Source organism: Epinephelus moara, chromosome 14, assembly GCF_006386435.1.
Source record: "Epinephelus moara isolate mb chromosome 14, YSFRI_EMoa_1.0, whole genome shotgun sequence".
In the NCBI taxonomy this organism is placed as follows: domain Eukaryota; kingdom Metazoa; phylum Chordata; class Actinopteri; order Perciformes; family Serranidae; genus Epinephelus; species Epinephelus moara.
This window is the reverse complement of record NC_065519.1, coordinates 34,698,374-34,714,614: the sequence shown is the minus strand read 5'-3', so window position 1 is coordinate 34,714,614 and position 16,241 is coordinate 34,698,374. Positions and strand designations below refer to the sequence as shown.

The 16,241-nt window shown below is 39.9% G+C and overlaps 1 protein-coding gene across 1 annotated transcript; it reads left to right on the top strand.

Moving 5' to 3' along the window:
- Positions 1-545: 545 nt before the first annotated feature.
- Positions 546-14,596, top strand: LOC126400952 (potassium channel subfamily K member 5-like). Its single transcript, XM_050061964.1, has 5 exons — positions 546-1,036; positions 10,489-10,600; positions 10,911-11,077; positions 11,165-11,333; positions 11,434-14,596. The coding sequence occupies exons 1-5, from the start codon at positions 851-853 to the stop codon at positions 12,381-12,383; spliced, it is 1,584 nt and encodes a 527-aa protein (XP_049917921.1). The 5' UTR covers positions 546-850; the 3' UTR covers positions 12,384-14,596.
- Positions 14,597-16,241: the final 1,645 nt, after the last annotated feature.

The following is a 16,241-nucleotide window of genomic DNA, read 5'->3' as shown; positions in this document are numbered from 1 at the left end:
ATGTCGAGGACATGCTCCCTGTGTAGATATAAATGGCTCATTCCAGGCTAATGAAAACCTGGTTTTATTTTCACATTATACACAAAGGAAAACTTATATTGTTTTATATTCCATCTCCGTCAAAACACTGCACTACATTGGAGCTTTAATTTAAAAAATGACTTCTTCTTTCTTTATTTTTTTATTCCACTAAAAATATGATTTTAAGACTAAACAATGTTATTTTAGCTGCTTAGCTTTGTAGAGTAATTACAGGACATTTGTATTAAATTCGAAAAAGTCCATTAAGAATATACATTTTTCGTAGGCTATAGTTTAACAAAACTGGTTGAATGTTTCCAAAACTCAATGTTTTAACACTTTCTAAAGTTTTGTGTTTAATGGGGGCTTCTCTGGATGCCCTCGTGTCTCGCAGCTGTAGGCTACACCTGTAACCAAAAACACAAACTGGAACAAGCTTCAGAGTAGCAGACCCCCTCCTTGCTTTGTTTTCTGGGCGGATCTTCGGTGCTCGTCTCCACTCCTACCCGCAGTTGAGTACTTTAGCAGGCAGTATTCCTCAGGCTGCGCACGTGGAGAGAATAGTACCACAGCTGCAGTTCCACGCGCGCTCCTAACCCGCTTTATGACTACTTTTACCCAGTTGTGTCTCGAGCCCAATGCTGTCAGCGGCGGCGCGTTTCATGCTTTTTTCAGAGCCCTCGCGCGGAAGAAGAAACATTTTTGTAAACCTAAAGACTTGCCGAGAATGAGCCCCGCATAACTCCGGGTGCTCTTGTTATCTACCCCCTCCTTTCTCTGTCTTTTTCCCCTGTCCCGCGCTCTCAAAGTTGAGTCATTGTACATAAGTATGGTAGATAAAGGCCCCTTGTTGACTTCTGCCATTATTTTTTACCTGTCCATTGGGGCAGCAATTTTTCAAGTCCTCGAGGAGCCCAATTGGAAGCTGGCTGCACAGCAGTATAGTGCCTTGAAGAATAAAATACTTGAGGAGTATCCCTGTCTGACGCAAGATGATTTGGACAAAATATTAAAGGTATGGACATGAGCTTAAACTGAACATTGTTTCTATTGAAGAAACACACACTGTAAACTATGTAAACTGCTGCAGGCTAATATCAGTGCAAAGTGAATCACCTAAAACATGTTAAAATATGGTAATCCTGCAGTTTTGTCCGACTTGTAAAGGGTGACACATGAGGGCTTAATGAGCCTCAGCTGGTATGTAAGCTTTCTCCAAACACTAACAAAACTCTTGAGGAATGAGATGTTGTCAGTTCATGGTTCCTCTTTATGGGTCAACACACCCACACTTGCTTTAGGAGCCTGAAGGCCTAATCTTTAAATTATCACAACACATGTTATATCAATAATCAACAATCATTAAAGTTCCCTGAATTGTCACAAATTCCCCGTAAAGCCTCATTAAAGTTATCTTTGGTGGGGTCCTTATGTCCATGCCTAATGATTAGAATTATTTGATTACTTAGTTGAGATAAGTTGCAGTTGTAAACCGGGACCGACAGTATGTCTGGAGTAGTGATTACTGTATGATACTGGGTGTGAAGGGCCAATCTTTAACCTTGGCCCTCAGAAGCTTGCAGTACATGGTGTTCCATTGCAGATTTCTTGTCAAAATGGCAATTCCATAACCAGTAGTAAAGCTGGTGCCACTGACCCCTGAGGTTTTACCGTCAGCACTGAATGAACACATAGTAAGTCAACATGCCTGTGATTTCACAGGTGTTTGCCCCATGACATGTTGTTTGTTCACTTTCTTGATTTGTGTAGCCTTTATGACCTTGACTCTTTCCATTTGTCTCAGATGTCTTGGTATGACAAGAAGATATGATCTTAATGTGTCAAGGGAAAGAAGAAGAGTGCAGAGTGCATGTGTTTGCAGTGTAAACAGCAGTGTGTATGCTGCATACCATCTCAGTGGGATCCTTTTCTGCACTAGTAACACTGCAGCCTACAAATTATGTTTGTATACAACTAATCTGACACAGCAAATTTGTCATGAGGGAAATGTAATGCTGAGCAGTTGTGTTTTTATTAACATTATTGTGGAATTTTGCAAAATAACGCAAAATGTTGCTACTGAATATTTTAGCAAAATGTTAACTTAAAACGCAGTTGTTTATTTCCATTGTTTTTTGCAATAGTCTTGCAATGCAGCATTTATCATAGTGACTGCAGCATTGCTTTTTTGATAACCTTTTTTTATTAACATTTAACAAAAATCACAATCTTCCCCTTACATTAACCAAAGTGCATTTGTTGCCTAAACCTAAAACAAGAGTCTGGACAAGTACCTTAAGTTCTCTTAAGTTCTGGTGTCAAGGTCTTGGACTTAGTATGCACACCTTCCTCCCCAGCCACCTTCTTTGGAAGTCTGCACAGTACATGAATGTAGTGTTTGGTTACCTTAAATGAACATTGTCTCTGAATGCAATCTAGTCATTTCCAGGAGACAGGGTTGAACACTGACAGTGGTTTGTTTCTGTCAAGACAGGGATATCAAGCATTTTTGCAATGCCTTTTTTGTGTCTTTTTGCACTTGCAAGAATGACCAGAAACATGTCTCAACCTGTCCCCTTTTTGGGCCCACATCAGTATTAGTGAGATTTATTATCCCACCATCCCCCCTTCTGCTTCCTTCTGCTGCTCCTTTCTGTGTTTAAGAGGAGTGAAAGGGATATGCCCATGACCCCCCCCATTCGTGGCATCTCTAACAGCCAAATCCCCACACTGGCCAAATCTACTTCTAAATGTAGTCAGGAATATCATGGTTGAGAGATTTTGGACATTTTCCTTTGGCAGTTGCTGCTGTGGAGCAGCTGAAAGAGCTGTGATTTGGTTGAGCTCTTAGCGGCCACTCAAGTGAAACAGAAACATTTCCTGCTCCTGTGTGCTCTCTGAGAGACAAAGACCACATCATGTCATCTGTGGGGGTTCAAGGCACTTTCAAAATCATTGACTTCTTTCCCCAGTTGAACAGTCTGCTGGGCTCACCTCTGATCATTCTACACTTGTAGTTTACAAGGATTTTTCCTCTGTTGGTGTTTGCCAACACACCTGCTTCAAAGGTTTTGGAGTCAGTAAAACGGATAAACATACGGTATATCACCCTGGAGTTGCCTCGATCAACTTTACTTGTGTAAGGAGAAGATGTTCTATAAGGTTTCCATGGTGGAAACTTTGCTCAGCTTGTTAACAATTAAAATATATAAGCAGGCTTAATAAGAGAAGGCGACACTCTTGTAAAAGTTAGTGTTCTCTGTTTTATTAACAAGGAGTTTACTATTAACTATAGGGCCCTTGAAGTGGTCACAGTTTACAGATTGGATTTTATGGACCATCAATAACGGCTCTTGAGAAGCTGTTAAAACTTCAGTGGGGTGGGGGGTGGGGGGTGGCTGCACATTATCTCTACTGCAAATAAGAAGTGAAAACTCAGAGTCCTGGTCGTAGCATGAAGTTGAAGTAGCATGCTTTGTCTTTCAGCATTGCCCAGAAGCACTGTGGACATAGGGAGGTAGAGAACGCATTCTAAAGTTTACAGCATAGCACATATTCTTGTCTACATCGTACTAAAACGCATGCATGTGCAGTATATCTCAATCATAAAAGTGCTGTGTGTTTTCATAGCTCCTTCACAAACTGCCAAGTGTCCCATAATTCCTCAGTTTTGGGCTTTGGTACTTACAACATTACAGCCCCAAACTTACCATGAGCAACTTATACTCATTTAGAAAGAAGGAGCTGCTCCAAATGATTTCATTTGTCTTGGAAGAATAGTTGCATAGATTAAGCTATAGATAACAATGATTTTTTTTTTCCTTAAAAGTCAGGTTTATCTCAAAGAAAAACACCTTTAAATCACACATGAAACTTGTCATTGGTTATGTGTTCAAATATTAACATTTAAATGGTAATTTGATGCTTAAAAAGTAGGGCTTCTAACTATTGATTGTTGGTGTAAGAAATGTGAAAAAATACTGTTTTCAATTTTTTAAGCCTTTTTTGCCCAACCGACCGTGGAAAACCCAAATAAATTCAGTTGAATACTGTTGTATAAGACAAGCAAATCCTCCCATTTGACAAGCTGGAACCAGGCTGAAAATTGACCGACTCGATTAATCCATGATCAAAATAATAGATACATATTCTGTCGATGGACCAATTGTTGCAAGCTCTAATATTGAGCAAAAGTAATTTTAAACAAGAAAAACATTGAATACCATTAAAAATCAGTCCATCTATATTCCTCTGTACCATATAAATAAAAAAAAGTTGAACTCGTACATAGAATGACATATGATCAGACCTGCTGAAGGCATGAATTCTACAAATACCTCATACAGTGTGTCAGTGAGAAGAGGGTGTATGGTGGTAGGAAAATATTGGGATCAAAGTCTGTAAGGAAAACCACGTGTTCTGGTTTTCTGCCGAAGGAAAAATGCAGTTTTTTTCAATGATATTTGGAAATTTGGTTTTGCCTTCTTTTTTTCAGAATATTTGGGGCAAGGGTTTACCCTAATGAGTCAGCTGTGATGCGAACTTGATTTTTTTTTTCTTTCCTTGGGGCAGCTTTGGTTTGCGCTTTGTTGACTTACCATACCATACCATACCAACTTTATTTATAAAGCACTTTAAAAACCCAGTGGACCAAAGTGCTGTACACAATTAAACATAAAGTGTACAATAGGCATAAGACATAAAATATACATAAAACAAAGCAAAATAAAAACAATAAAGATAAAAACATAAAGTGCAATAAAATAACACAATATAAAACCATCAGACTTGATAGAGGAGGTTATTTGACTTCACTTTCTGCGTGACACTCCTGTTGCATTAGAGTTAAAAGAAGATTGCAAACACTGCTCAACACACTGTCACATGTGTACAGGGAAGCATGCCCTCTCGTTAGAATGAAGAAGCGCTCTGTCTTCAGGGATCGCTGACTTTGTCATGTGCCCAGGGTGCTTTCTCGGGCCACCGGCTTAAAAATAACAAAGTCTTTTTTCCCTTTTTGAAATATAAGGGGAAAAACAACATTTACACTGAAATCATATAAGATAGCTATGTGTTTAAATGTTAAGAGATTAGGTGTAAGCAATTAATTGACAAGACTGGAATGTCTTTATTTCCTTGTAAGCCTAATTTGATTAACTTCAGCCCCAGACAGCTAACTGTGCTGTGTATTGTCAGTACAATGTGAGATTGTCACCATTTACGTCAGCATACCAAGTGCACCCAATCTCCACTGTTCTGGAGGTCAACCCAGTTTAGCTATGAGTCTGCTGTCAGCCCAACAGAGAAATGAAAGAATGAATAAAAAATACCATATGCTGTGTTAATGAGGTACTGTTTTCAATCTCATGCAGTATTAACAGGCTAATTTAAAGCAGCGACTCACAAATCTGTTAATGGTGTAATATGCTCTGCTTAACAGATGGAAGAATCTTTTCACTGTCTGGGAATTTTACAGCTTCACCCTTTATGTCTTTATCAAATCCAGAAAAAGCTGTAAAATGGTCATAACTTGTTTGTACTTTGTCTTAATCAGCAACAGTTTCTTTTAAATGTGAGTTTGTGAAGATATGATTGGTTCGTACGTTGGAATATATCACGCAAACCGCAACCCACACGTTTTCACACCACCTGTCTCTTGCCTTCCACGCACTCCATGGTGGATCTTTGATTGGTGCTTCGATTTAAAATCAAAACTTAAAGACATGGAAGAGAGTGACTTCATTGTTTGTAAGTCTGTTGATCCTGCCCACAAGCAGCTGTTGGGTTCATGTGCTTGATGTGGAAAAATCCTTAGGAGCTGGACTGGTATGCGGGGCCGCCAGCTGTTCCGATAACAGTTGGAGTTTGTCATTGTGGTTTTTACTGTTCCTTGCTTATCAGACTGTGACAGTGGCACGTGCATGCAGTCTGGCAATATTTACAGTTCCCCAAAAGTAGTGGAATCCTCCAGAGTATGTAGTCATATCGTAAAACATTGTGATGTTCAGTATGAATTAAGTCAGCATAATGTATTTCATATCAAGTTTTTGTTCACAACTTTGTGTAGTTCTTTTATTATGGATGTATGCCTTTAAAAAAGAGCAAAGATTGTTTATAGCTCAACAGTTGATTTCTGTTTCAGCATAACAATATCCCAAAATATGTATGCTCAATGAGTATATATTATTGATGTAAATAGAGTTGGTTTTGGATTGGGGATAAAAAAGACACAGAGGTCATGCAGAAACTTAAGACTCCTCATGGTCCCACCCTACATTCTGTCTCTCTAAGGCTACAGACACACATGCGTGAAATTAACATTTGTGAATATTCGCCCTCCCATTTACTTCCATTCAATGTGAGGGAAGGGGGTAATAAAGCATTTGCTTCTGGTGTCAAAGCAAATTAGCATCTTCGCATCGAATGGTTGGAGTTCAGTTTCAGTAAACGTTTACCGGCAAAGTTGCAGCCGCAACTGATAGCAAAGAAGTATGTGTGGTTGGCTGGCAGTGAGTCAGAAGATGGGTATGGAACAAAAGAAAATGGAAAAGTAGCAATAACAATTATTATTTATTTATTAGCAAGCAAGCTAACAAATAAAACCATTGTTTAACTCAAATGGACTACACATCCACAAACTGATTTCCATGTGTGTCCCATTCAGCACTGCACACATTCAGCATGAATACTGCTTCAGCAGGCGATGGTATCAAACTTTCAGCACAGATTGTGTTTTGCAAGCATTGCTTTGCTTAGTCAGTTACCAAAAATGCTGCCAATTATTTTTCCGATAATCAACTAATCATTTCAGCTCTATTCATATTTTTAAAAAAAAAAGAAAAAAAAAAGTTGCTCAGTGGGAGTTTAATGGAGACGTTGTGTGTTTGTTGTATTTTACAACTGGACATCCAAGGCAGTGATGAGACAGCTGTCAGTGCTGTCGTAGGGCTAGAAAGGTGTTAACTTTTGTAAAAACAAGGATATCTTGCTTCAGCATTCTTGTGTTTCAGTAACACAGTGTACCAATGCACTGACTGTGAGTCAGTTTTACTTTAATCATAATAAGCCGAGCATCTTTGTGTCTGTGGTTTTATTTAACTTAACACAATTTATAACTGCAAATATTATTTACCTGGATTTCTGGATTATTTTGATGTTTTCCACTTTTTCCAGACCTAACTTTGACATTTACAGAAGAAACACTGTTGTAGAAAAACATCTTCTACAAATGGTGTTTCCTAAAGTCAATTAGCTCTTCTTAAACACTCTATTTCATCCAGTCCATGTTGGTAGCCTGATATCCAGTTGTCTCATGGCCAGGCCTAGGGGAGCCAGTTTAACAACTTCCTCCTGAGCTGGTTTAGGCTCAGTAAGACACAAAGTGTCTTTTATCTCGTTCTCCTCCAGTGTTGTGCATTTTGACTTGTTCTCAGGGTTATTTGTGACCAGGAGTTGACCAGTAGCTGACCTTTAACCTTTTAAGGACCATGTGCATTGCAAAGCCTGTTTGTCATATTTGAGCATCTTTTCACTGGGTAGTGCTTTAGTATTACTTGTCCTTGTCCATATGCCTTTTGTAGAATGGTTCAATGGTAGCGATACAGGATATTCAGAGTTTTGCATTATCAGTGAATGTGTTAAGCTCTAAGTTCTGCCTTTTTAAAGTTAAATTCCTCACCCTCTATTTAAGTGACATTTATTGAGGGCATGGTGCTCCCTCCCATGATTTGGCTTGCACTCTGCCCTCATTGTATTTCCGCAAATCAGCATTTTGTACATCTCCGGCAAACTGGTAACATGTGCAAATCACCCTCTTCATGCTGGTATAAGGTGCAGAGCTGAGCACACACACAGACCACAGCCATGACTCACAACCATAACATTTGTCACTTTTTCTATGTTACATAGCAAACAAACCTCATACTGTTACAGTCCTAGCTAGTGGGGTAACATTTCATGTTAGCTGCAACAGAGGAATGAATGGGTGGTTGTTTGGGGGATTTACACAGTGTCTGTCTTTGAAATCTGCTTTGATGTTATGAAACTCGTCTCATCACTTTCCATTCATACAAGCCACAGTGCTGGAAACCTACAGTGCATGTGACACCCTTTATGCTTTGTCTGTGGGCAGATTTTAAGAGACAGCACGCATGTTTATCAAGAACCCTGCTTTTGGTTTGATACAGTCTGCTGTGGTGTCGCTCTTTGTTTCAGTGGTGTTTTTACTATTTGTACAAAAGGGACACATGGGAACACTTTGGTGTTACAAAAATACATTGCACATATTACCATTGTCTTTCCTTTGTATATTAGATATAATCTCTATATACGTATATCTGCAAATGTATATAGAATTTGGAGACAATGGGGCAAGATCATGGTATCACAAGTGTTCAGTTTGTAGTCTGAGTAGTGTTGATGAATCAAATTTGAGCAGCAGGTAAACAGTCCCTGTGGAGAGGCAGAATGCATTAGCGGAAAAGCAATTTTGGAACCTATTTAGCTTTATACTAGCTTCTTTTGAGTTTATTTGCAGGTGTTCATAGAGAAGCCGAAATGCACCCACTGAAGAGGAAGTCTTGGCCCAGATATCTGCTTGTTATACCAGATCTTAAGAAATATTGTCCATTGCCTCCAGAGCCTTTACTGTTGTCAGAGCACTAGCTTAGCCATTGGGTTCAGAGATTTTATTAGACATAGCCAGTAGAGTTGTGCATAAATGAATACCAAAATCCAGAAATGAGTTAGCATTTTAACACTCATGGTCCCCTCCCCTCGAAGTTATTGGGTTTTTGGTTAGATGCCTGAAATAAGTACTGCGCTTAACGCAAGCTTAAGAGACTTTCAGGCTTTGTTCAACTGTATAAATGACGTCAGTAAATAACCCACTCGAGAATTTTGAAGCCTTAACGTGTCTTAAAGACAGTTGCCAACAAGAGGCCAAATGACACTACGGAGTGTCATCACGCCGAATATGACTTTACAGCCTCGTTGTTTGTAGCAATGTTGAAGTCACACAACCCTGATGGCTTTTCACTTCTGGCTATTTCATTTATACTTCAAAAATCCTAAAAGTAGAGTTCATTTGTGAAGATTATTTTGCTGAACAAAATGTGTAAGTATCATATTTGACACAGAGCTTATTTTCTGCATTTCTAAAAATTCAATGGTAAAATCCTGTTGGCTTTTATTTGAGGAAACCAGGTGATTCTAACTTCTGTGTTAGTCTACAAAAAAAAACGTCATCCCTTCAGCCTTCTATTCTACACAGTTAAAGGGGAAATAGATTTACATTTTTGTAGGTAGACTGTTAAATCTACGCAACTGTAGTGTTAAGTGGTTCATTATGTCAACAGGGATATGCAGTTGTGGGGTATCAAAGATTCCTGTAGTCAGCTTAAGCCAAAGAAGATCTTACAAACATGATCAATGACAAGGTCACTCCATGCATATGGATGTAACCAGTACGTACAGTTGCTGTTGACTCAGGAGGACTGTAAAATGGGACAGTTGTCCACTGGAGTGAGGTTTTTCCTCTTTAATTTCTAGTCATGGTTCGAACACAAACTTGGTCATCACTGCTGTCATCCTGAAGCCCAATAGGCGAACTGTGTTGTTTCAGCAGACAAAAGAATGGCCTCCCCTTGTGCTAGTAATTACAGAGCAGAACTGTCACAGACCTGTTATTATTTAAGAACCAAGCATCTTCCAGTGCTTAAGGGCTTATGTGAATTTTGCCAACCCCTGCACATTTTCCCCCTTCAAGCACATTCGGAGAAAGAAAAACTTTGGTGTGGGGTGAATGCATTGTCCCACCACACATGGCCTGGTGTTTCCGAATGCCCAAAAGGGCAATTCAGTTTCTGTTGTGGCTGTTCAAGCACACATTTGGTTGGGAATGATTGATTAAGGGCTTTCTGCCTCTTTTGAATGTCATCACTAAAACTGCCTTGCAAAAATGAGCTCATGTATCCCATGCTCTAGGCGGTTAGAGACAAATGTTGCCTCTGGATTATGCGCAAAATGATAGTTTTTCATCTATATATCAGTATTTTTCAATAATGTTATATTCGGTGTGTCTTTGATCTTGAAAACAAATAACATAGAAAAGAGCAACCACTGAAGAACCTTGTGAGCTTTAATCCATGCCTCATCATAGGATTATGAAATGGCTGTTTAGGCCTTCCTGTTTTCCTACCAATATAAGCAGTGGTTAGAACTATAAACACCCCAGGGCGACGGTGATTCTCCAGAGTGCCTCAGTGCTGCTTCAGCTCATCAGTACCTCAGGAAGGATGTGGTGGAAGAAATTGAGCTTACACAGAACAAACTTCCTGTCTTCCTTTAGCTCAGCCAGATCGGACTGTTTTCTAACTGCCAATTGATAGCATCCATTCATTTAACGCCCATTAATTTCTCTAAATTAAATTCAAACCTTCACTCAGTTGTGTTTCTTCCTTGTCCTAGGTGGTGTCTGATGCTGCAGGCCAGGGGGTCACTATAACTGGCAGCAAACCCTTCAACAACTGGAACTGGCCAAATGCTGTTATCTTTGCCGCCACTGTTATCACCACTATCGGTAAGTACTTCTGAAGGTTTAGCAGCAACAGCAACATGTTACTCTTGGAAAATGCATGCGCTGAGCTGTCAGGCAGACTTTTAGAGCTCTTACTTTGTTTCAAAGGGACAAACTTGTTTGCAGACAAGCGTGTATAAATCACAAACAGGAAACACATGAGATGGACTCTGATCAAGACAACCTGTATCGGTGGCTTTGTTCTTGTAATTTCCTTCTTCTCCTGTAAAGCTGTACTAAAGAGACGTAAATAGTTGTACATGGTTGACACATCCTAACCCTAACCACTTTGTTTTACTTTTACTTTTTAAAGGATATGGGAACATTGCCCCTAAAACGTCAGCAGGCCGTGTATTTTGCATCTTCTACGGGCTCTTTGGTGTGCCTCTGTGTCTTACCTGGATCAGTGAGCTAGGAAAGTTCTTTGGTGGCAGAGCCAAGCACCTGGGCCAGTATCTAACCAAGAAAGGATTTTCACTGGTGAGTTGATATGAGCTTTTTTCCCACCTCTGAGAAATAACTTGCACCTTTTTTTGGTATTACAAAACTTTTTTTTTTCTTTTCCAGAGAAAGGCTCAGTTTACCTGCACAGCCATATTTCTGCTCTGGGGTGTGCTGGTCCATTTAGTCCTTCCACCTTTTGTATTTATGTCCCAAGAGGGTTGGACGTATATTGAAGGCTTATACTTCTCATTTGTTACCTTGACCACAATTGGTTTTGGGGACTTGGTAGCAGGTAAGCTAAGAAATAAATTACTTTGATTGAACCAATCAAATTAAAGCAGGCCAGAACTCTGGATCCAAGTGACCGTTGACTATTTTGTTTGTCCTTGCAGGTGTGGAACCAGATAAAGAATACCCAACTCTGTACCGTTACTTTGTGGAAGTGTGGATTTATCTGGGGCTGGCCTGGCTTTCTTTGTTTTTCAACTGGAAAGTGCGGATGGTGATCGAGGCCCACAAGGCATTGAAGAAACGCCGCAAGCTGCGCAAGCTATCTCTTGATGAGCTCCGGCACTACAAAGAGTCTCACAAGGCTGCCCTCAGTTTGCCACCCACTCCTAATGACGTTAACATCTTCAGCTTCCTGTCCAAGAAGCAGGAAGGCTACAATGACTTGATTAAGCAGATTGGCACCAAAAAAGATGGCAGAAGGAACGGCGTTAGTGCCAACACCATCAATAAATCCAAAGATATTGCTCGTTCCCAGAGTTGCAATGACGCTCCTATGTTTAATGGTCACACCATCCTTAGTCTGGACCGTTCACCACGCCAGAAGAGACGCTATAGCTTCAGTGATCGCGTCACTGTTGCTTTTTCAAAGTCCAAGAACTACCTCCTGGGCTCAGACAATGGTTTGCTGCTAACAGAGGACCAAGTAGAGGGTGATCTAGAACTTGACCAAGGCCAAATGTATGAGAACCAGCTTGACAAAGACGTTGACCTGGAGAACGTAGGTGTGGGAGATTGTGGAGCAGGTGGTCGAAGGGCATGGGACTTGAAGGAGTACCATCCCCTAACGTTCCAAAATGCAAACATTACGTTTATAGATGAGGAGAACTTTCTCAGCAATAACTTGGAGGAGGAAGAAGAAGATGATGATGATGATGATTCAAAAGCAAAGCTTTCCATTACTACATGTGATGAAAACATTGAAACAAACTCCAAGGAGGAGCAGAGTTCTGAATCTGAAGGGTCTGTGTTCACTAGTGACGGTTCAGAACACAGCCACTCCTACGAGAAACTTGTAGAGGAGTATGCAAAGGAAGAAAACACAGAATCTTGAACTATGTGAAGTCAACACATCTTCCTGGTCCTCTGTTGTTGACTATGTTGGCATTGAAGTATATGTATTATAATGTGAATTGTTTAAAAGAATATCAGAAGTCCTGTTGCACTTATGGGGGTCTGATATTGAAAGACTGCAAAGCCGAGATCAAATTTCAAATGAATGTTCTTTTTATAGCTGAGAAAAGAAAATCCACATCTAATGACTGTTGAAGGTGGAGCTGCCTATGAACTCTTGAACAAACATGGATTACAGAGCATGACATGTAACCCCATGAGTATTTAACATCTACTCTATTTATGTCTTTTTATACGGTTTGAAAAACTATACCCCACACATTTTTTGTAATGTCCAAACCAAGAACTATTCACTATTAGTGCTTTTTCTTTAGATTAAGAAACTATGTGGAAGTGTACTTGATTCCACATAGTTTGTTCTATGCATATTCACCATATTGGTGCTTTTATAATATTTATTAAAATGAAGGGCATAGTAGCTTTTAATCAATGGCTACATGGGTTTATATGTCTCCTATTGCACAATTCCACCAAACGAGGACAGTTCAAAGTCCATTTCAGTGCAGACTGTCTTTGTAGAACCTGAGCCAAACGTTTGTCCTTAAAGAAAATGAAGGGGGTTAAGGGCCAAATCTCGTTCTTTTTTTCCTTTGGTATTTCACTTGTTTCTTTTGTGAAGTCCTTGGTAACTTGTTTGTCTGAGATTTCTGTGTGTTTTGACTGTAAGCAATAGAATTGTGACTGCACTAGAGGTTATCAGTGATTCATAGCAAAATCCGGGGGTCTAGAACCAGCTGAAAGTATAGTTGGAAAGGAAAATCATTAATTTTAAGAACAGAGAAGCATTTATGGCAAATCTGCATCTCCTGCCAGAGGGACACTGTAAGCTAAGATTTGTTTGACTATTTTAAACACTTCTGTTCCAAACTTTGACTGCTGTAAAAAAAAACATGTGCTTTGGAAATGATCCTTCCATTGTGACACACTAGACGCCTCTCAGAATAACCTCAAATTGGTTTAGTGAGCACATACTTTATTGTTGTTTTGCTGCTGACAGCATGTCAAGTGTCAATCTGTGGCTTCTGGGCAGTCTACCATGGCAGTGCATAATGGGAACTCTTACAGCAACGATATTCTCACTTTTTGTCTCTTTAGCACCCTTTCACTTCATTGTATTTGTCATGTAAATATTGTCTGGAAGCCCATCAGTAGCCACAAATGCAGCTCTGCTCAGGACATGGCCTTGGTGCTCATGTTTGCCTATGGGGGCTTGCACTAGCATAAAAGACTGAAGCACCGCTCATGACAGGCATCCAAGGTTAACTTGCAACAGATCGATACTCTCTTGACGTATGTTTCAGCCATGAGACACCAAGTCGTCAGTCTGTGTGCTCTCAATTACTGTATAGTATTCCTCCCTTGTTTCATGTGAACACAAAACTCGAGAGACCATTATATGTCCATTGCTTTTCAGAGTCTCACTTTTGAAAGGGCCCTCAGTTACCCTGCTCGCTCGCTGCCTTTTGCACATGTTAACTTGCACACAAAAACTTGAAACAGTGTTACTTTGAATAGTAAGATGGCAGTGTCACAAAGGGCTCCTTCAGTTTTGAACTCCTCATTCAAGCCAGTTGAACAGTAACCTGTAAATATAGTCCAATGTCTGTAGGGTTTTTCTTTTGTGAACAGACCACACCTGAACTCCTAATTCTGCCTTACAGATGACTGCTGTGAAGTGACAATGCCTTAAATCCACTGCAAAGCAGGGGATGTACAGTACAACCTAACAACATCTATTGAATGTACTTTAAATGGTTCACTGAAAGATTACATTTTTGTTTTGTTTTTCCCATCTATTGTTTTGTCACAGAGCCACCACTGAAGTCTTACGTGAACATTCCTCTTTCTCTGTTTTTACAGGTTTTCCTTGATATGTTGGTTTAGCATTGTTATACAGCCATGGTACTTGTCTGGACTGAATTTCAAGTTTGTCTTTAGATTATTAACTAAATATAACAGGTTAGGCTGGTTTAACCCATTGTCCGTAGCTTTTCTCTTAATGTTGCTCCATTGTGTAAAACTCCAGTAGAGTTGTGTTTTTGGTTCTTTTTTTATCGTTAAATTATTCATGTTTGTAAAAGTTTGCATGTGACTTTCAAAGGAAACAATATATTTCATGTAAATAAACATTTAATAAAACTTGAGTGTTTTTTGTGATCGTTATATTAAAGTGGCACTCCAATGATTTTACACAAGGTTCTGCTAAAGCCTTAATCATACAGAAGCACAGATGTGGACAACTGAGTTGCAGACATGCTTCTTTAAGTACTACATGAATACCACAAAACGTGATTTCAAGATTCAGTATTTTACTGCCATATCAATGTGGTTGATAGGAATTTGTTAATTGTCATTTCTCATTTAAAGACTAATACAGTAAAATCACTCATGAACATAAGCAAAATAAAAACACACAAGTACTATCCATATCCATAAAGTAATGATAAAAGCATGAAACAATTGGGTGAAATCAGACCCAACATATTGGAGGACATTAAGAAATTAAACAAAACCTAGCACCTGTAGGGAACTTAGCAGCACATCATCCGACCCTCTAGGTAAGGTGCTAGAAGTGCATAAAAAACACCTGCCCTGCTGCACAATTATTTAACCATCTGAGTGGCCTGCCATGCCATTATAAACATAAACAGACCTTTAGACATAAACATACAGCTTATTTTATCCTACTTGGTTCTATTTCTCCCTCTCTGGGAGCCTCGGCTCTCCCTCACCACGCAGCAGCCCTCCCCATCCCTCCCTCGTGGACCCGCACATACCCCCTCGGCTCAGCTCTCCCTCTCCGCGGAGAGCCCTCGGCTCCGCTCCCATGGCCGACCCTCGTGCCCTCCGGCCGGGCCCAGCCCCACCTCGCCCTTCCCCTCCCTCCGGGGCTCCGGGGCTCCGGGGAACCGAGTTCTGTCTTCCTTTTTTTGGGTTGTTCAGCCGTGTAGGCAGTTGCTGTACTGGAATAGCTATTTTACCTGGTGCACTGTTCGCCATTGCCGCTTGCTCTCCCCTTTTGCCGGCAGCACGGGAACGCGCATATGCAGTAGAACAGCCAATAGGAACGCAGTGGTCTGAGCTGACCTTTGATTGGTTGATGCACATCGGCATGATACTGATTCTTTAGAGGCTGAACACAGAGCCATGGTGAGGTGCAGAAACCTATTGTTTGTCCCAGACCACTTGATTTACATTATGCTTAGAGGATATTATAAAATTTTTACTCAATTATACCAAAACAATGTTGCCTACTGGAGCTTTAAGTTACTGAGATACATACACCGTTCAGGAGAAGATAGTTCTCACAGTGTTTGCAGCACAGTAGAGAGTTTCAGTTAAAGAAGAAGAAATAACTTTTTAATGGACAGGTTGAAATCTGTAAAATTTCTGCCCACTACTTGGTCATTGTTTTTCCAATGTTTCCATTTAAATGTCAGCAGGGAACCTGAAAAATGAATGTAGATACTGTAGATGTTGGTGTCTGGTATTAAGACTCCATCACAGAGGAACTAAAAAAGGGTTACCTTACATAATTTTTCACCATAAAAAATATGAGTGAATATGAATATACAGTGGTGTGAAAAAGTGTTTGCCCCCTTCCTGATTTCTTACTTTTTTGCATGTTTTCCACACTTGTGTTTCTTGTGTGTTTCAGATCATCAAACAAATTTAAACATTAGTCAAAGATAACACAAGCAAACACAAAATGCAGTTTTGAAATGAAGGGTTTTATTAATGAGGAAGAAAAAAATCCAAAGCTACATGGCCCTGTGTG